Raw genomic sequence first — 22,223 nt, 5'->3', positions numbered from 1 at the left:
GAGGTTTACCAGGATGCTGCCTGGAATGGAGGGCTTATCTTACAAAGAGAGGTTGACTGAACTCGGACTTTTATCATTGGAAAAATGGAAGAGAGAGAACCTAATTGAGGTATAGATAGAGTTGATAGCCAGAGACTTTTTCCCAGGGCAGAAATTGTTTACAGAGGGGATGTCAGAGGTGGGTTCTTTACACAGAGAGAGTTGTAAGAGCATGGAATGCGTTGCCAGCAGCAGTTGTGGAAGCGGGGTCATTGGGGATATTTAAGAGACTGCTGGACATGCATATGGTCACAGAAATTTGAGGGTTCGTACATTAGGTTTATCTTACATGAGGATCAATGGTCGGCACAACATCATGGGCTGAAGGGCCTGTTGTGTGCTGTACTGTTCTATGTTCTAAATGGGCTCACTATCAATGGAGACTAGAGAAATCCTGAATGTACATATCCCTTTCTTCCTGGAGTGCAACAGAATGCAATTAGCCAATCACCTTTTTGATAAATGTTAGTCTTTAGGGTACCAACAAAAGGAATTTCAGATGACTACTATAAGAATCATGCATTTGTTTCTGCTTATGTTTGGATTAAGTTTCCATATTGGAACTGAAATCGCCACACTTCCAGAAAACCATGGTTGCTCACTCTTTAAAACTGGTGGTGAATTTAGACTGAGGGTCACTGTGCCTCAGTCAAGGGGGCAGGGTTGAGAAAGCAGGACTTTCATGGTGACTTCAGACTGAGAGAATTGAATGTGTGTTGTTGGTGTCACTCTGCATTGCAGCAGCTGAGTAGCAATAAACAAAATGCTTCAGATCTGAAATTTAAAACAAAATGTTGGGGAAACTCAGCAATTCTGGCAGCATCTGAGGAGAGAAAGAGTTTAAAGCTTCAAGTCCAATATGACTTCTTCAAAATAGGAAAACAAGTCTAGTGGCCTAGAAACATTAACTTTTGTTTCTCACCACAGATGCTGCAGTGCCTGCTGAGTTTCTCCAAGACTTCTTAAAACAAAATTTCAGGTCTGTAGCTGCCACAATGTTTTGTTTTTATTTTATGGTTTAGTACGAGGTTCCTCTAGACTTAACTCCTGAAAACCTGGAAGATTCACCGTATTTAAATGCATGCTACTGTTGTTTTAGAAGTGTTGTTACTAGTGTGAGAACCAGTTAATTGTGAACATTTCAAATGTGACATTAACCCTAGCTAATCTTTAAGTTCAGTGAAAATTAACACCTCAGAATTTATCATCAATTCTAGCATTTTTCATGAGAAATTTGCTTGTTGGACTGATAAAAGGAGCTTTGCTATTTACTGTGCAACATACAAGAAATTTTAAATTAAAAATTAACCTTTTTTTAAAAGACTATCCTATCCATAGGTGTTACTACACACCTTTGGAGTAGGCAGGACTTGAACCTGGCCCTGCCTGTAGAGGGGGAGGGACAACACCACTGTGTCACAAGAGGGCCATTTATTTCTTGCTAATCTATTTTTCTAATCAACCTTTTCAAAGATGTTATTGCATAGCTCTGCAGCAGATGGGACTTGACCCCGGGACTCCTGGTTCAGGGTTAGGGAACTTACCACTATGCCACAAGAGCCTAGCAAGCAATTTTACTTTGTTCCTATTTTTAAAACTGAATTTTAATTTTTTTTTTATTTACAAGCAATTTTGTTTTTAATTTAACTTATCTTCTAATCAACTTGTTCAGAGATGTTATTCCACACCTCAGCAGCAGGTAGGACTTGAATGTGGGCATCTTGGTTCAGGAGGAGGGACATTACCACTGAGCCACAAGAGGGCCCTTACAAACAATTTTAAATTTTATTTGCTTTTTTGTTTATAAGCAATTTTACACAAGTCCTAATCATCAGCTGCAGCTGAACAAGGTTAGCTTGACTCTGAACACTAAACCAAATACAGACTGACCTCAAGAAAGATCATGATTTAACTTTATTGGAAGTAATAGTGAACTAGAGCTTTAACACAACATTTAAATACACAACATGTTACTGTGAAATACTGAATCCAAGAACAAAATAAGAAAGTAAACCAAATGTACTCCATGCAGTCAGGTTAAATGACAATTCCAGTATTATTCCTCTGTACACGAGTAGGTTAAAACCTTAAATCCAGAATGCTTCACACACAAAAAGAAGCAGGTGCTGCAGAACTGAGGCAAAAATAATTTCAACTGCTTTCGAAGAGTCAAAATGCAAATGTAATATTTCTAAAATTACAGAGTTAAATATCAGCTTTGTTTTTGAGAAGATGAGCTTGGAACAATTTAGGGCACGGAGTTAAGAAGATCTTTTAGGAAGTTGTCAGGATCTTCAACTTCTGTTAAGAGACCTAAAGAAAGTGAACACAAAAGAATTACGGATTGAGTGGTCATTGTAGGATTTTGCAGAATAACACATCACAACTAAAAGTCATTAACTGTATTAAAAACAGTTGGAGATATTTTTTGATGAATGTGAATAACCAGATTTGCCTGAATACCAACTCAGATCTGCCTGATTTTTTTTTTAGTTACAACATTTATTGTTGCAGAGATGTGCCACCTTGCTGGAACTCAGCATCCCATTCAATCTCTCAGTCAGATAGAGAATATGAAAGCTTAAGATTCAAATTTACTATTGGCTAATGTCCATGATCTAAAAGAATAATGAAGATCAACTGAAGCTGTTGCTATCCAGTTGTGGAAACAAGTTTGAAGACAAATGTCTTGAAACAGCTAAACACTCAACTACACAGTCTCTCTCAAAGAGACCCAGTAAATAGCGGCAATTTTAACTGCTTTACTGGTTTGGGACAAAGGTCAGCAGTAGCGTTATACTAGTCTGGAGGAAGGAACAGCATTTATTTTAAATACTAACCTGCAACATCTAGAAATTCAGCAAATGACTCAGCAGGCATAAATTCATCCTGGAAAGTTTTGAGAGATCTGTCTGTTGCCTCATAGATTGGCATGTCATTGTGTCGGATGTATTCAGCAAGAGAGTAGGACCAGCCACCCTCTGTGTTACTTGTGGGAACCTTCTGCAATGGCAAAGTATAAAAAGAAAATTCAGAACTGCAGAATGCAGGAGGAGTGAATAATGTGCCTTGCTTATGAAACTAAATAAACATAAATCCTACAGTTTATAGAAGAGGAGAAGGCAGCATTAGATGCAAAACGAATGAACGTATGGGAGAGTGATGTAACATAACTCAGAGGACAATTCATCTCAATCTCTATCATTCAGTCAAACCATACATTAGCTAACATACACCTTTCTGATTGCCAATTCAGTTTGAATTGAGATTTGATTTCAATTTGTGTTACAAAGTTGTTAGGGGAACTGAATAATTAAATTATCCTGACTCCGTTATGAGGAGCTACTGAACTCCTTCACAGCAGGCTTAGGATCAGTTCATACAGAACACACCGGTTATTGTGTTGCCTCCCCATCACCCTATATAAAACAATATACACACACACTACCTTAAACATTCCATACATAAGATCCACTAATCCCCAGCAGAGCAGCACGGGGCGGTACACAGCATATTCCTTCACAGATTTGTCAGACAATCTAAAAATCAAGACATTTCATTAAAATATGAAGAAATCTAAAATACCAATTTTTAGTCCTTAGCAGAGAGCAGAATGGTTACCAACATACTGCTTAACAAAATACCTGTTTTTCTCCTTACTCTTTGGACATGTTCAACATCAACACACTATAAGTTACTGTAAATAACACAGATTCCTGAAATCATTTTAAAAGGGATGTGGACAGGTAACTTGAGAATGAGGAATTCAGTGATGTGAACAAAACCTGGAACAAAACAGCCAGTATAAATCATCAAAAGGATACCCCTGTACTTAGCGTTCCCATAATAATGTGATTTCCACAAGCAGAGATACTAAACAGTAAAGGACCAGAGGATACAAACAAAATGTTGTGAAAGTTAAATTCAATTTTCAGAAAACGTTTGTTTGAAATAAATCTACTCAGCAAAATAATAAAATGAAAGACATTTGTACTATTCAAAATATAACTGACCAGAGTAACCAAGAAATTGACTTAGGTGGGATAATTCATTCACTAGGAGAAGGGCTTTAAGGGTGAGTTTTTTTTGAAACTAGGAAAATGGCTTTGATGGGAAGGTTAACCAGAAGGAAGCTTTAAAATACCCCAACCTTCTTATTAATCCAATACTGCACTGAATTCCATAGAGCTTCACATTACACAGGATAGGCTCAAATGGAAGGAAGTTGAAAAACATGCTCTACACCATGATAGACTGGAGAAAGAGATTGACATTTGATTTATGTGAAAAATACAATGTCACTGGAATCCAAATTAGTCTGCTAATCTTAGACCAACGATCATTTTGCTTTTAAGGAAATAGTACTGGGATCTTGTTCTATTTCAGGGGATGATGTTGATTCCTAAGTTTAGGTGGAGATTGAATGAAAAAAGAAAATATCACTTTTAGACTATAACAATGTGGCATGGAGAAATTCTCTTGTCACACTTTCCTGATGAATTTAGTGCTGAAAGTAAACATTTTCATATTAACACGTTTGTTACTCATGAAAGTACTTAGCATTTTTGCCTCTCTGTTTATTCTCTTACTTGTTGGAGCCACTTGGTGATGCTTTCCTTGCTTGAGTTGTGACCAAGAGACGTTTTAGAAAATCAAGACGGGTCACTTTCCATTTCTCAGGTGGGAAAATGTGTAATGCTAAGACGGTAAAATAGTGTGCTCCGTCAACCTCATAAGCATTTTCAACCCATTTCTCTTTTGGCTGTTCGAGGAAACTCTGTAGGTTCTTCTCCTCTCGGGATGTTGCCCGGGTCCTATGATATGATCGTATAATGTCAATTTATTTGCAGTTCAAAAACAATCACAATTCAATTAAGAATTTACGGCACTTACGTATTAAGAACATAAAGGACTGTATGCATTATATATGGAATGAGATGGATGTTACTTTCTCTGCCTCCTCCACCAGTGTCAACACTGAATGACTGCTCCATTGCAAAACGCAGGAACAGTAGCTTAATATCATGAATGTTCAGCTGGTAGGTGGGCTCACGTTGGCCTGTGCATTCTTGCAAGTATGTATTATGCCTGAAATTACAAACAAGCTCATTTATATACGATATACAACCAAAGTTGTTAGATCCTACAAAAAAATATCTGAATGCAGTTCTGAATTTCACACACACAAACAAGCTATTTGCCTCAAGTCTGCATGATTTTGATTCATGGGCGACTTTGTCTAATCCCAATATCCTGTTCACTCTTCATGCTTTTAATACTTCATCAAGTGCCAGCTTCACCCAATAGTAGCCTTCTAACTTGATCATGAGTATTAAGTGATTACATCTCAGTTCACAGACATAATACAATATGTGCTGACATGTCAATGCTGTACTCTTAAAGAACTGCTCTGTTAGAAATTCTGTCTTTCAGATACAATTTTAAACAGAGGTCCCCCTGCAAATTCAGGTAAATGGACTTCTTATTCACATTATTTGAAGACAAAAGTAATTGTCCAAAATATTATCCCTCAGTTCTCCTGTTGCCAGGATAGGAACATGTCTCATTGCTGTTGTGGTGCCTTGCTGTGTGGAAATTGGTGACCTTTTGTTTGCCTACAAAAGGGTGATTGTTTCAAAAGTACTTGGTTGTGAGGCTCCTTGAGGCATGCTGAGATTGTGAAAGATACTTAATAAAAACAAGTTACTTCTTCTTTAACTCTTTTAAAAATTAATTAATTGGTTGCATAAATGAACTCTAATTTAATGAGGGCTGATTCAAGAAATCTCTCATTTGGCTATCTAATGGCTAACCTTCACTCTATTGCTTTTAGTTAACATTTAAAATTTATCCTCCCACCAAAGACTGCAAATAGTCTACTACACTTTTCCTTAGCAAAACACTTAACAAGACATCACTTAAACTAACTTCTCAAAGCTGTCTTTATAGCCTTAACTCTGCACCCTGGCAACACCCCAGTGAATCCATGATGCAAATCTCTTGGCTCATATCTTTTCTGTAATAAAGTGCCAAAAGTTATCAAAGTTTTCCAAATGTTTTCTAATTAAAGTTTATACAAATTTAACTTTAGCTGCTGGCCTTTATAATCTCTGCTCCAATTAAACTAAGAATTCCAATTACTCTTTTAAAATAACTTATGTACATATAACACCACAATTATATTTTCTTTGCTTATTGCATAGTAGGTTAACTCAGTTAGCTGGAGAGCTGGTTTAAGATGCAGAGTGATGCAAAGAGAATGGGTTCAATTCCATGTTGGTTAAGGTTATCACAAAGTACTCTCCTTCTCAACCTGTCCCTTCACCTGAGGTGTGGTGACCCTCAGGTTAAACTACCACAATTTATCTCTCTCTTATGACAGCGCAACCTATGGTCCTCTGGGACTCTGACGACATTACCAGTACCTTACATTATTACATAATACATAACTGCACAATGTTTGCATTAAGATGTGTCTGCTGTTTGACTGCTCATCCTCCAGTGTTGCTATAACTACGTGTGGTTTACACAATATTTACCACATCTGCCTCCATATATTGAGACATTAGCAAATTTCATTCAGTTCCTAGGTTCTCTACTTAAATTAATTCTCTTACCTTGCCAAACACGTGGCAAATGCTGATTCGGGTACTTGTGGGCCCCACACAGGTAGTAATCCATTACACTTGGTATTTGCATTTTGTAATGCAGCACTTTCCCATTCCTCCCGACCACGTGCCAGCCTAGAAATGATAACTCACTAAAATCAACCAGTTCATCAGCAGTAACCACAGGTACCCTCAATGTACTGAGGCTAATATCATCAAGTTAGTAATACCCTTTCGCAAATCACAGTATTGAATTAATTAGAAATGTATGAACCAAATATAAACAACACTATCAATTTTAGATCCACTATATTATATTGTAAACGTAAAATATTCTTTAAAGCATTAGGAAACCAGTCATTTAGTTTGTACCAGATTTTCCTGATTCAAAACCTATAATTTACAGAACAGCCACAATTGTTCCCAGGAATATGCAAACAGTTATAATTATCTTGATTTGCCAATTTTTGGGAAGTAGTTGAGCAATGGCTTTAAAGGCGGCAAACTCCACCTGATAATTAAAAACCTCCAATCCAACTTCAAATTTCTTCTGAACCATGTCATAGAAGACTCGTTAGTAATTACATAAAATCACAGAGTAGGCACAGATCCTTTCATTGAAGGAGGGATATTTATTTCAAAACAAAACCTGCATAAACATAACCTAATGATTATGATATATGATTTCAGCAACGAACAGAATCAAAACATGGTGAATTTACAAAAAGGATGAATTACGACCTACTAAATGTCTTTCACATGCCTTCCCTGTTATTTTAAGAAGGTTTTTACATTCCCGCATTGATTATTTAAGTACAATGAATACAAGATTAATTAAAGCAGTAGAAGGAATATTTCTATTCATTAATTTAAATGAGTAAGCCATGATTGATTCATTGCTCCCCTGTTGATTAACCATATAATTGCAATATTCAAATGATCAAGTACCTCAGGCACAGAAACACAAGAGTCTGCACACTTATTTTTAAAATCACAGCATGCAATGTTCCTAAATCAGCTCAGTACTGTTGCTGTATTTATTATGCACTTGATGGCTGAAGTTTCAAGTTCACACCAGGCCATTCGATTTGGCCCTTCCTCCAGAATCTTCTCAAATATATAACAAGCATCACTACGGACTTTACTTCCAATAGTGGTGACTAGATATTCCATATCCTTGCAAGCCACTGTGTTGGAAAGTCCTTTTGGTTAATGACCTTATATTTATGCTTTCCAATGACTATTTCACTCATCATTTAGAAAGCTTTCTTCAATTTATTACCAAATCTCACCTATTTACCACCAAAAATAGTAAAACGATAAGGGTTACTAGTACCTGACTGCAGCAAGGTGACAATCGTAGTGGACAATATTGAAATGTGAGACTGTGCTGTATCCCTGCTGTTTTCGTGGTTTGTTCTCAAACTCTTCGATGGCAACTCGTTTTGTGAAGGTGTAAATTCCTAACACTTTGGTTGGCTGTAACAGAAATGAGTAAGTATCATTCTATATAAATAGTTGCTTAGTAGTACAGAACTTAGAACTAAGGCAAAGAAAGAAAGATACATTTCGTCAAAGCTTTTCACTTACGACAATCAATAGTGTGTGTACACTTTCCCTGTTTTAACTCAACAAAATAGGTGACAGCCATTCTCTGATTCAAAATGCCTTGACCACAGACAACCTTCCTGGTTTAACATTTAAAAGAAAACTTGGCAGTTCTGCCATTATCACACTCCTCTCAAAATATACATGTTTTTTTCTTTGCAGAGGTATTCTGTGCAAATTGTCTTGATTAGTGCATGACATAAAGCTTCAACAAGACGTTCTTTTTTCAGCAATATTCAAGAATAATTCTGTTATGAGTGCTAAAAGCAGACACCTATATCATGAGACTGTATAAAAAAGTGCATTTCTTACGGGCAAACAAGTCATACCTGAAATTTATAACCCTCACGACAAATGCAGCAGGTCAAACCTGGTTCCTCAATAAGTTCCTCCATCTGCTTCAGTAATGTTGTTGTGGTGACCACCTGACCTTTCTCATTAGTCTGTTGAAAAAGAAATGTATGATGTTAATGAAAAGACATAGACTTGTCCATAAGCTTGATGATCATAAATCACTTAGCGTCCTGGAAATTGGTAACATGCGAATTACATAAAGGCAATTCAGAACTCATCTTACAACTGTTTTTCTCACATGAAAGTGGACAATGGAGTAGTTTTCAAATTTGACTGCAGTTTTTCCTGGGAATCAATTTAAATATTTATAATTGGTTGAAAGAAAATAAACTTAATAAATTACAACTTTTTATCAATTAGTTGTTCTGGAATTCTTTTTTGCCAATCTTCCAAAGTGAACACTTCTAAATATTACCACAAATGCAGTGAATATCACAGTTCAGTTACATGTGCTCTTCCTACAAAAATAATCCATTTCCCAATTATCATCTCTCAATTTTCAAGTCAGATGTAGAGGACATTGGTTAGGCCACTGTTGAAATATTGCGTGCAGTTCTGGTCTCCTTCCTATCGGAAAGTTGTTGTGAAACTTGAAAGTGTTCAGAAAAGATTTACAAGGATGTTGCCAGGGTTGGAGGATTTGAGCTATAGGGAGAGGCTGAATAGCTGGGGCTGTTTTCCCTGGAGCGTCGGAGGCTGAGGGTTGGCCTCACAGAGGTTTACAAAATTATGAGGGGCATGGATAGGGTAAATAGACAAAGTCTTTTCCCTGGGGTCGGGGAGTCCAGAACTAGAGGGCATAGGTTTAGGAAGAGAGGGGAAAGATATAAAAGAGACCTAAGTGGCAACCTTTTCACACAGAGGGTGGTACAGGTATGGAATGAGCTGCCAGAGGAAGTGGTGGAGGCTTGCAACATTTAAGAGGCATTTGGATGGATATATGAATAGGAAGGGTTTGAAGGGATATGAGCCGGATGCTGGCAGGTGGGACTAGAGTGGGTTGGGATGTCTGGTCGGCATGGATGAGTTGGACTGAAAGGTCTGGATCCATGCTGTACATCGCTATGACGAAATGTACACTGAAAGAATTCACGTCACGCGAGAGGTTAGCAGACACTGATCATACAGCTGTAAGACCAGGTTCAACACAACTCTGAAAATGCTAAATGATGTCATTAGTGTGGCAACACATGGGCTGTAATACTTGCAAGTCTAGAAACTAAGTGAATCCAATAATTGTCTGTTGTATAAATATCAGCAATATGCATGAATACAGACAAAAGGTTAGGTTGAGAACAAGTATGATTGTTAGTGTTGCTAGATCCATCTATTTGTTCATCTAACAATCTACTAATTTCAAGTTATACCAATGCCAAAGGAGGAAGCTCACAGTTTGTTCAAAGTATTCAGCTCACAGAACAAAAATATTTCAAACTGTAATAACCCAACATGTACTAAAAGTTTTAGAAATATTAGCTAAACAGAGAGTGAACATCACATACGGCAGGACAACTCCAAGGATAGAGAGTGAAACAGGGGAAGGCAAAGCGGAGGCCTGAGAGGTGTTTGAGTGTGTTGGAGCATGAACTCCATAATGTACATGTATCCAGTTTAGTTACTGCATGGCAAGGGAAATTTTGGATTCAATGTAATTGGAAAGTAATTGGAAGCAACCAAAATAGATTTCAGAAAACAGGATGTGTTTGGCAAAGCTGAATGAATGTTTTAACTAGGTGGCAGACACAGATTGGGAAACGCACTCTGTGATGTTCAGGGTTTTCAAAGAGCTGTTAACCATGTACCAGATAGGACCAAAAGAACTTGCAATTGTACAGCACTTTTTTGACTTCAAGATGTCCTAAAGCACTTAACAGCTAATTTATTGTTTTTAACTATGTGGGAAAATCAGTACTGAGCAATAAATACTGGCCAGAATACCAGAACTCTTCAAAAGGTACCTCAAATAATGCCCTTAAAACATCCAAAATGTCAGAATGGATCTTGGTTTAATATTTTTATTGAAAAATAGCACCTGAAACAGTGCACTCGGTTGTCAGTATTTACTGCATTTAGGTTCCATATTGAATCCAAAAACGATAGGAAACTATAAATGAATTCTGGTAGGTTGACAAAAATCAGAAAAATGCAGCAGTTGGAGTTAAGTGTCAGTAAATGGAGTATTGTGCTCATTTTTTTACGAAGACGTCAATAGAATACATTTACTCAAACTATTTGTGAAGATTTGCAACCAACATTAATGACTGAAACAGAGACCATGTCAAAAACTTAAATACAGTTTAGAAAGACAAGTTAAATGGAAACAGAGTGGGTAAAAGGGATTGAAACTAGAAATACAGTGCAATCACAAGATGGAAACAGGCCATCTTGATATTTAGTTAAGCTGTAGTCCCAACCAACATGTTCATCCTACTTTCATGAACTTTATTTTCAATACATTCTATGTTTACCGTCATTCCAAGAGTGCCCAATGCTTTTTGCCGCATAGCCATTGCCATCCGTTTCTTTTCTGCTCGTGTCTCCTTTCGGGCTGCTTCAATTTTCCTGTTGACTTCTAGATGTTCTCGTAATGCCTCCAGTAAGTTTTCTGCAAGTGTACCAATGCCTTCATCACTGGAAACCTGCTCCAGTTTATGTAGGTTTGTGATGGAGTCTGTTCCAATTAACATCTGATAATTAAACGTACAAAGGAAAAATTACTCTAAGAAGCTACCAGGCATTGTAACAGCCTGGGCTCCAGTGTTTGCAATAAACAGATGCTAATATTAACATAACAGACCTGAAAATTTTTTTCATTAATTAGGCATCTTCACCTATTACCCAGCATTTTCTAAGAAGTTACAGTAATCATTTACAGCTACACTACCAGCTGGAATTTCACTCTTTTCATGTGGAGATCACCCTGAGGAATTTCCATCTCTCAATCCTTATAGGGACCATTCATTCAGCTTTCCAACTGAACGCGTACTGTGTGAAGCACATCTGAAATGGGTTAGTGTTGTGAATATGGTAATGGGAGAGTTTATGGGGTCCTTGTGATGCAGTAATAGTGTCTCTACCTCTGAGCTCAGAGGATCAAGTTCAAGTGCCATCTGCTCTGAAGGTGTGTTAGAACATGCCTGATAGGCTGGTTAAAAAAAATCTCATGGAACAGTTACGATATACAATGGACTTAGTATTATGTCAACACATTCTGGGGAGTTAGTATGTTTCAGAATTAACCTTTTGTTATACTTAGCAGCTCACTGAATATCTCATTCACTTTCTAGGACTCGAAGCACCAGGATTTCTCAAATTTCTTCATCTGATACGGAGACTATCCTTGGAACTATTTCCTTGCTTTCGGGACTCATATTTCCAGTGTAACCAGAATGAAATGCAGTATTTAAATTGAGATTTGACCAGTAAACCGCATAACTTCACTTTGGGATATCTGACTTCTAGTCTACTCCATATTGTAATGGACACAGAGTTCATGGTCCTAGTTTGGTAATGTAGATGTTCAGTTCAAATCTAACCATGGGAGTTATGACAACATGATCCATAAATCTATTCTAAAACGTATAGTTAACATTTTCATACATCACATTCTATTTCCCAGATCTTTGCCACTGATTTGGTCAATTGTTTTCATTTTGTAGCTTCAGTCCTCTTTACAGTTTATTTTCCTACTTTGTGTCATCAACAAATTTGGAATCAGAAATAATGCTTCTCATCGCAATCATTTATCTAAAATTGAAAACAATCGAGGTCTGAGCACTGATCAATGTAGCACACCACTCTTTACATTTTGCCAATGTGAAAAGGCCCATTAATGCCTCTCTGCTTGCTAGCCAGCCAATATGCTATGCCTACATCACAAAAACAAAGAACAGTACTGCACAGGAAGAGGTCCTTTGGCTCACCAAGACTTCATTGACACATGATTAAAAATCACACAACACCAGGTTATAGTCCAACAGGTTAAAATGGAAGCACACTAGCTTTCAGAGCGTCGCGCCTTCATCATGTGGTAGTAGAGGGCTCAATCTTAACACAGAATTTACAGCAAACATTTACAGTGTGATGTAACTGAAATTATACATTGAAAAATTGATTGTCTGTTAAGCCTTTCATCTGTTAGAATACCTTGATAGTTTCACTTCTTTCATGTGTAAATCACAAAACCTTTTTTTAAAAAGTTGCATTGTCAGGTTAGCTGTTAACAATGGTGATAGCTAGACAATATGTTGAAGGTGTTAGCCCCCTGTGTTCTCTGTCAATGCCATGATGTTTAGATTGATTCTAATCTAAAAAGTGAGATAAGTACATTTTTCCATGTGTATTTGACTCTCAACTATTCATATGAAGGTATAAATTAGGAGCAGGAATAAGCCATTCAGCCCCAAGTTCACTCTGATTGTGGCTTCAACTTCACATTTTACACTTTGGCTCCCTTGTTAGTCATTCCTGCTTTAAAAATGCTCAACAATCTTGCCTTCACAGAAGGTTAGAAAAGGAAGCTTTATAGATGCACAATGCTCAAAAAAAAACCTCCTCACTTTGGTCTTAAATTGGAGATTTTTAAACTGCTTCTCCTAGTTCTAGTTTCTCCCACAAGGGAAAACATCCTTTCAGTCTGTCAGGTCCCCTCAGGGTCCTTTTGTGTTTCACTAAAATCACATGTACAACTTAAAGGGACACAGGCCAAACCTTTCAAACATTTCCACATAACACCCTCATCCCTGGAGTCCTCTATGTGAATCTTTTCTAAACTATTTCTAATACAAGGAGGCTAAAATTTTAAGCAGTATTCCAGATATGGTCTAATAAATGCTCTGCACAACTATTGCAAAACATCCTTGCTTATATATTTCTGTTCCCTTGGAATAAACAACAAAATACAATTAGTCTTTGTATCACTTGCTGTGTCTGCACATTAACTTCTTGCAATTCATACCAGGACACCTTGATCCCTGCACATATCAGATTTCTGCAATTTCTCTCCATTTAAGTATACTGCTTTTTGATGTTTCCTGCCAAAGTGGACAAGTTTACATGTTCTTATGTATAACTCCATCTGGTACATTAGTCTATTCACTTAACCTACCTAATTACATACATCTTATGTCTGATTTTCAGCATACTTTTCTATCTATCTTTATGAAATCATCAAATTTAGAAACTCTATATTGGATCCCTTCATTCTGGATTAGTGGTGCTGGAAGAGCACAGCAGTTCAGGCAGCATCGAAGGAGCTTTGAAAACGACATTTTGGGCAAAAGCCCTTCATCAGGAATAAAGGCAATGAGCCTGAAGCGTGGAGAGATAAGCTAGACGAGGGTGGGTGGGGGGAAGAAAGTAGCATAGAGTATAATGGGTGAGTGTGGGAGGGGATGAAGGTGATAGGTCAGGGAGGAAAGGGTGGAGTGGATAGGTGGAAAAGGAGATGGGCAGGGAGGACAAGTCCAGACAAGTCATGGGGACAGTGCTGAGCTGGAAGTTTGGAACTAGGGTGAGGTGGGGGAAGGGGAAATGAGGAAACTGTTGAAGTCCACATTGATGCCCTGGGGTTGAAGTGTTCCGAGGCGGAAGATGAGGCATTCTTCCTCCAGGCGTCTGGTGGTGAGGGTGCGGCGGTGAAGGAGGCCCAGGGCCTCCATGTCCTCGGCAGAGTGGGAGGGGGAGTTGAAATGTTGGGCCACGGGGCAGTGTGGTTGATTGGTGCAGGTGTCCCGGAGATGTTCCCTAAAGCGCTCTGCTAGGAGGCGCCCAGTCTCCCCAATGTAGAGGAGATCGCATCGGGAGCAACGGATACAATAAATGATATTAGTGAATGTGCAAGTAAAAAACTTTGGATGTGGAAGGCTCCTTTAGGGCCTTGGATAGAGGTGAGGGAGGAGGTGTGGCCGCAGGTTTTACAGTTACTGTGGTGGCAGGGGAAAGTGCCAGGATGGGAGGGTGGCTTGTAGGGGGGCGTGGACTGACCAGGTAGTCACGGAGGGAACGGTCTTTACGGAAGGCGGAAAGGGGTGGGGAGGGATTTCCTGGTGGTGGGGTCGTTTTGGAGGTGGCGGAAATGTCGGCGGATGATTTAGTTTATGCTAAGGTTGGTAGGGTGGAAGGTGAGCACCAGGGGCATTCTGTCCTTGTTACGGTTGGAGGAGTGGGGTTTGAGGGCAGAGGTGTGGGACGTAGACGAGACGTGTTGGAGGGTATCTTTAACCACGTGGGAAGGGAAATTGCGGTCTCTAAAGAAAGAGGCCATCTGGTGTGTTCTGTGGTGGAACTGGTCCTTCTGGGAGCAGATCCGGCGGAGGCGGAGGAATTGGGAACACGGGATGGCATTTTTGCAAGAGGTAGGGTGGGAAGAGGTGTAATCCAGGTAGCTGTGGGAGTCGGTGGGTTTGTAAAAAATGTCAGTGTCAAGTTGGTCGTCATTAATGGAGATGGAGAGGTCCAGGAAGGAGAGGGAGGTGTCAGAGATGGTCCAGGTAAATTTAAGGTCAGGGTGGAATGTGTTGGTGAAGCTGATGAATTGCTCAACCTCCTCACGGGAGCACGACGTGGCGCCAATGCAGTCATCAATGTAGCGGAGGAAGAGATGGGGAGTGGTACCAGTGTAATTACAGAAAATCAACTGCTCTACGTAGCCAACAAAGAGACAGGCATAGCTGGGGCCCATACAACTTCACCAATACATTCCACCCTGACCTTAAATTTACCTGGACCATCTCTGACACCTCCCTCTCCTTCCTAGACCTCTCCATCTCCATTAATGACGACCGACTTGACACTGACATTTTTTACAAACCCACCGACTCTCAGCTACCTGGATTACACCTCTTCCCACCCTACCTCTTGCAAAAATGCCATCCCGTATTCCCAATTCCTCCGCCGGATCTGCTCCCAGGAGGACCAGTTCCACCACAGAACACACCAGATGGCCTCCTTCTTTAGAGACCGCAATTTCCCTTCCCACGTGGTTAAAGATACCCTCCAATGCATCTCGTCTACATCCCGCACCTCCGCCCTCAGACCCCACCCCTCCAACCGTAACAAGGACAGAATGCCCCTGGTGCTCACCTTCCACCCTACCTACCTTTGCATAAACCAAATCGTTTGCCGACATTTCTGCCACCTCCAATCAGACCCCACCGCCAGGAAATCCCTCCCCACCCCTTTCCGCCTTCCGCAAAGACCATTCCCTCCGTGACTACCTGGTCAGGTTCACGCCCCCTACAAGCCACCCTCCCATCCTGGCACTTTCCCCTGCCACCACAGTAACTGTAAAACCTGCGGCCACACCTCCTCCCTCACCTCTATCCAAGGCACTAAAGGAGCCTTCCACATCCAAAGTTTTTTACTTGCACATTCACTAATATCATTTATTGTATCCGTTGCTCCCGATGCGGTCTCCTCTACATTGGGGACACTGGGCGCCTCCTAGCAGAGCGCTTTAGGGAACACCTCCGGGACACCTGCACCAATCGACCACACTGCCCCGAGGCCCAACATTTCAACTCCCCCTCCCACTCTGCCGAGGACATGGAGGTCCTGGGCCTCCTTCACCACCACTCTCTCACCACCAGACGCCTGGAGGAAGAACGCCTCATCTTCCGCCTCGGAACACTTCAACTCCAGGGCATCAATGTGGACTTCAACAGTTTCCTCATTTCCCCTTCCCCCACCTCATCCTAGTTCCATACTTCCAGCTCAGCACTGTCCCCATGACTTGTCCTCCCTGCCCATCTCCTTTTCCACCTATCCACTCCACCCTTTCCTCCCTGACCTATCACCTTCATCCCCTCCCCCACTCACCCATTGTACTCTATGCTACTTTCTCTCTTCCCCCCCACCCCCACACCACCCTCCTCTAGCTTATCTCTCCACGCTTCAAGCTCACTGCCTTTATTCCTGATGAAGGGTTTTTGCCCGAAACGTTGATTTCGAAGCTCCTTGGATGGTGCCTGAACTGCTGTGCTCTTCCAGCACCACTAATCCAGAATCTAGTTTCCAGCATGTGCAGTCATTGTTTTTACCTCATTGGATCCCTTCATCCAAGTTATGGATATAAACTATACATTTTTGAGGTCCGAATACGGATTGTGGTGGCACTCCACTCATTACGGTATGCTAACTTGAAAATCAACCATTTGAGAGAAGAAAGTGAGGACTGCAGATGCTGGAGATCAGGGCTTAAAAATGTGATGCTGGAAAAGCGCAGCAGGTCAGGCAGCATCCAAGAAGGAGAATCGACGTTTCGTTCCTGAAGAAGGGCTTATGCCCGAAACGTCGATTCTCCTTCTCCTTGGATGCTGCCTGACCTGCTGTGCTTTTTCAATCAACCATTTGTGGCTACATTCTGCTTCCTGCTAGCTATACAAATCCTGTATCCACCCTCAATCATGGGCTCATATTTTATGTCATAACCTTTGATGTGGCACATTGCCACTTAGCTTCCAAGTGCAACCACCCACAGATTTCCCTTTATCCACATGAAGAACTTGAATAAATTAGTAAAGCATGGCTTCCCTTCCATAAAACCACATTCACCTGTTCCAGTAGACCCATTAACCACCTCTCAGTACTGATCTATAGTGAAATATTCATCCTGGAGATTTAAGAAAATGAAATGCTATCTGGAATGCCAGATAAAGTGCAATGTTTAGTAGAGAAATCTTGATTGGTAAATATCTCTGGTCAATATCTCTGATGTACCCATATTTTCAATCCACTGCAACCTTATTTACTGCTACAATGCTAGAAATTCTTTCACAGCTGCATACTGCTTCCTAACAATGTTAATTTCTAGGTCCCCTTTTGTGCTGCTTTTTAAGTATGGTGATTAAGTTGCTGATTCAAATGGATTGCTTCATAAAATATTGTTGCAGAAGAACATATAAAGTAGGATTAATCCATTCAGCCCATGAGCCATTCCACCATCCAATGAGATAAAAATGTGATCTTTCACTTGAACATCATTCTCCTGCACTATCCTGATCTCCTCTATGCTTTTATCCTGTTGAAATTGATTGTTCAGAGACTTGATCGTGAGAGATTGCAGCAGAGTTGGGGAAGGTCAGGGCTGATCAATGTTGGGGGAGGGGAGGCTTTAATAGTAAGGGCTGGTTTTTTTGGGGGGTTGCACAACGTAATGTGAGAAATTAAATGTTCGACGGGAGGGGGTACCTTTTTTTTAAGCAGCAGTCAGATGAAGGGGCATCAGATTACATGGGGGCTGCTGGGATGTTGCATTTAGATAGGGTTGTGGAAAGCAAGTTTAGAGGATTGTGGCTGCTGTCATGGTTAGGAATTCCGAGGTGGTAGAAAAGGTCAGGTGTGCATGGGGGTGGGGAGGGTGTGTTTATATGGTGGTGAGTTCACCATCTTCAGTAGGTTGGTGAGGGTCATTATTTTGCCAAGGCTGGGCCATCTTGAGAAGGTCAGGGAAGGATCATCCAACAGCACTGAGTCACCATTTTGTGAAGGTCATTGGCGTAGGGGTGGGGCACTATATTGTCCATTTTGAGTTGTTTAGTGGCAGAAGACACAGGGTAGTGGTAGAAGACTGTTTTTATGACTGGAGGCTGGTGTCCAGTGGTGTTTGATTTGGATCAATGCTGGGTCCCTTATTGTTTGTGATATTCATAAATGATGATAGATGAGAATGCAAGAGGGGTAGGGTGAGAAATACGTTTGAGGGTGATACAAAGATTGGTCAGCAGGTTGAGTGAAAATTTAGATATGGACAGGTTGGTCAAGTGGGTATATCAGAGACAGACAGAATTTAACCCTGAAAAATGTGAGGTGATGCAATTTGGAATAAAGTAACAAACAAGGGATCTTGGGATGCTTGTCCACAGATCCCTGAAGATGGTTTGACAGATTAATAGAGTGGTTAAGGCAGCATACAGGTCACTTAATTTATCAGTCTAGGCATAAATCATAACAACAGGGAAATTATATTACAGCTCTACACAATTTTGGTTAGGCCACAATATTGGAAGGAAGTGATTACACTGGAGAGGGTCCAGAAGAGATTCACAAGGATGTTGCCCAGGATAGAGCATTTCAGCTGTGAAGAGAGGCTGGATAAACTCAGGTTTTTTCTTTGGAGGTAGAGAAGGTTGAGAGGGCACCCGATCGAGACGAATATGATTATGAGGGCATGGACAGGGTGAATGGAAAGCAACTGTTCCCCTAGTTGAAGGGTAAAGAACAAGGAGGCACATATTTAATGTGAAAAGCAAGTAGATTTGTGAGGATATGAGGAAAATTATGAGGGTGGATGGGATTTGGAATGCTCAAGTCAGGCAACCTCAATCTTTAGAAAGTACTCGGACGAGCACTTGAAAAATCAGAACATATAAAGACTTTGGGCCGAGTGTAGGTAGCAGTGCATTTTTGACAGTGCAGACTTGATGGGTTAAAGGGCCTCTTTTGTACTGCAGGATTTCATAATTCTTGAACATACTTCATGACCGAGCTTGATTCTTGCATTCTTTACATCTCAAGAGAATATACCACCCAATGCACATATTCTTTCTTCATAGGATTATCCCTCCATACTGGGAATTAGTTTGGTGAACGTTCATTTCATGTCCTTTAAATTCATGTTTCCACAGGTCAGGAGACCAAATTGCACACAACGCTCCACAACATTTTCTGAGGTTCTATATAATTGCAGGAAAATATGTTTACTCCTCTATTTCAATGTCCTTGTATTAAAAGTTAACCATTTGCCTTAATTACTTGTTGTACTAACATGTTCATCTTCAATGACTCATGAAAAAGTACATGCAAGATCCTCAAAAGTTCAAACTTCCCAGCTTCTCACCTTTTAATACTCTGTATTAATTTTTTTTCAAAAGTGCATAAACCTCACTACACTGTATTCCACTGAACAATTTTTGCCCACTTACTTAGCTTCTCCAGACCCCTTGTACCATCTTTGTCTCCTCCTTAAGTGTCACTTCCACCTAGTCTCGTGTCAAATGCAACTATGAAATATTACATTTAATGCCAAATCCAAATCCTTGAGCAGAACTGTGAATAGCTGGGGCCCAAGCACCAATCCTTGCAGTATGTCAATATTCAGAAATAAGCAAAGGTCATGTTTGAGAAAAAAAACTTTGTTCACACATTCAATCTGTTAGTTCCACAATCAGCTTGAGTTGGCAGGTGGTGACCAAGGTCATTTGATCTTGACATGAGCAAGCAAGTAGAGGACATTAGGCTCACTCTACTGCTACTCCCTCTCTCCAGCAATTTACTTTATTGCACTTGTGCTCATTCTTTGAGGGCTATACTACAAAGTTGCCTACCACAGACAAACCACTTGTTGAATCTGAGCCAGTGTTTCCCAAACAATTTGCTGGTGTGACTCAATTTTAATGCTTCAGACTTGTATGGTCTTGCTGAGTATTTGGGTGAGGTCCAACAGTTGTTGACTTGGGGGCATGGAGCACCTTCAGTTGTTGAGTGGAGTTTGGGAGGTAGTTTCAGCTGTTATAACAGAGATGAAAGGAATTGAACGTTCTCCCCATTCCCACTCTCTTCACCAAACCTCATCTCTCCTCTTTTTGCTGTACTTCTATCTGACCCAACCTTAACCACACTTTGCGTATCCACTGCAACCCTGAAAACTTTCTCTGGTGATCCCATGGAGTGCCATGATCCACAGTTTTGGATGGTCGAGTGAGATCCTGTTATTGAGTTCAAGTTTTCCACAAAAATGATTGCCTGCTCTGCTTTCCAATAATGAAGTGTAGCAAACTAGGAGAACGGGAAATGTACAAAGGCTAGGAAAGGTAATGAGAGAGATTGAAAGAAAAATATAGAAAGAGAGAAGACAAAACTAACTTGTGTAGGAGGGTGCTGCATAGCCAGTCCACGCAGTAGGCGGAGAATAAAAGGAAGAGCTGGTTTTGATAAGAACTTCTTCCACACATCTGCATCAAGGCTGTAAGCAGTAAAAACATCAATGTTAAAACCGATCACCAATACAGTCATCAGTAACAGTGTGGGGTTCCAAATTACACATTTCTATGACTTGGGTTTTCTCATTTCTTGGTATGTACAAAGCCTCACAGTTACCCTCTCATTAACATTTATTTACCCAAATAATTTCCTGCTAAAGAAACAAAATTAAATATTTAGTACTAGCCAAATGAATCTCACTTCTTGGCACTTGGGATGTGTTTCCGGATATATTCTAAAGCATTCTGGGTTATTCCCTTCTGCAGGATAAGTTCCTTGAGCTGATGTCCATTGCTGTTGTTTTTGATTCCTGCAGCAATTTTACAGAAACAATCCAAGAAAACCTTGTCATCAGTGTTATGTTCTTCATCATATCTAAGAAGAGAACAACAGAGATAAGAAAGGATTAGAAAGGTCATGAGTACAATAGCACGAAGAAAAATCGGGGAAGTGAGGGAAAGCAAGACCATGTTGGATGCTATAAACTTTTAGATGAATCTTTAAACTATACATTTAAATTTAAAAATGTCAATACTAACATGGCTTCTTCAGAAATGAAGATGCATTGCGAAGTTGCATTGATTAGACAAGTTAATGTTACCTCACCCCTTAAAATTTCAAACCAACTCTGAAGTATTTAGCTGTATGAAAGTAATTCTGTGAAAGTGTTGGGCTCCAGAATGATCACATGCATATCATCAATCACAAGTCAGCAAATGTTTCTTACTTGTCAAAATTACAGTAGGGTTTGAATCGATCAACAAGAATCTGCATTTTCTCCAGTTCCCCGAAGGACAGGTATGGGATAATACGTAACAAACCCTGGAGAACACTGGGATTGGAACGGACAAATGTCGAATTAATCTGGTCCAACAGCATCACCAGCTGATCTTTGTCGCCTGTCAGCAGCAAGTTACCCTGGTGGCAAGAGATAGATTTAGTGATAGACTTCTATAACTAGGGAGAGAACATAGTAGTCAGCTCTAAGGATATACATTGATAAAAGCAAAGCAACGTTTCTATGTCCTATGCATTGCGTTCCTGAACAGCTAGGATCATGAACTTGGAACTCAGATGGTTGCGTAAATTCTGTACAAAATCTTTTATCTCACTTTCTCAGGAGTTTACCTTGGTCCATTCTTTTTCACTGATTATGCTCTTCCCTTACATAAGACCATCTGATAGCACAGCATAATGTGCTACATGAATGCAGATGCTTCTCTGTTCTAACCTTTCCAGCTTCTTCCCTGTTTGCCAGAACTATTACTGAACTGTTCTAGTGGCATTCTTACTGTCCCTGAACTTATTGCCCAATGACCCTCAATGTCATCAAGAATCCAATGCTTTACTGTGACCCAAAGAATTGACAAAATCTTAGTTTGCACCTGTGTAGACTTGCATGATCGCACCTGACATCTCTTAAGTAACTACCTTCCGATCTATAGTTCTATTCAAATCCTATGATTCTTTGTTCGTTGCGTTCCCATCCTTTTCAGTCAAACAATGCTGACTGCTTTTTGAAAATCTGCCTTACGACCTTTCAATACTCCACTGATTACCTCTCTCTTCCTTTGTTCAAAAGCTTCCAGAGACACTTTTCATCAATGAAAGCTGAAATTATGATTTGAGAAGTAC

The 22,223-nt window shown here is 40.1% G+C and overlaps 1 protein-coding gene across 10 annotated transcripts in view; it reads right to left on the bottom strand.

The window, feature by feature from the left end:
• Positions 1–1,938: 1,938 nt before the first annotated feature.
• ubr4 (ubiquitin protein ligase E3 component n-recognin 4) overlaps positions 1,939–22,223 on the bottom strand; it is a 198,092-nt gene continuing 177,807 nt past the window's right edge. For 9 of the 10 annotated variants that reach the window (XM_072586453.1, XM_072586455.1, XM_072586456.1 and 6 more), the window contains 12 exons: positions 21,316–21,506; positions 20,790–20,963; positions 20,472–20,571; positions 11,078–11,296; positions 8,585–8,698; positions 7,984–8,126; positions 6,657–6,782; positions 4,933–5,127; positions 4,629–4,853; positions 3,488–3,578; positions 2,880–3,042; positions 1,939–2,352 (listed from right to left, as the gene is read on the bottom strand). In XM_072586453.1, coding sequence (XP_072442554.1) covers positions 2,288–2,352; positions 2,880–3,042; positions 3,488–3,578; positions 4,629–4,853; positions 4,933–5,127; positions 6,657–6,782; positions 7,984–8,126; positions 8,585–8,698; positions 11,078–11,296; positions 20,472–20,571; positions 20,790–20,963; positions 21,316–21,506 — 1,806 coding nt within the window. In that variant the 3' untranslated portion in view covers positions 1,939–2,287. The remainder of the gene's footprint in view (positions 2,353–2,879; positions 3,043–3,487; positions 3,579–4,628; positions 4,854–4,932; positions 5,128–6,656; positions 6,783–7,983; positions 8,127–8,584; positions 8,699–11,077; positions 11,297–20,471; positions 20,572–20,789; positions 20,964–21,315; positions 21,507–22,223) is intronic. The other variant, XM_072586462.1, reaches the window with a different exon arrangement.

Source organism: Chiloscyllium punctatum, chromosome 16, assembly GCF_047496795.1.
Source record: "Chiloscyllium punctatum isolate Juve2018m chromosome 16, sChiPun1.3, whole genome shotgun sequence".
Taxonomy (NCBI): domain Eukaryota; kingdom Metazoa; phylum Chordata; class Chondrichthyes; order Orectolobiformes; family Hemiscylliidae; genus Chiloscyllium; species Chiloscyllium punctatum.
This window is presented reverse-complemented; position numbering and strand designations above follow the sequence as displayed.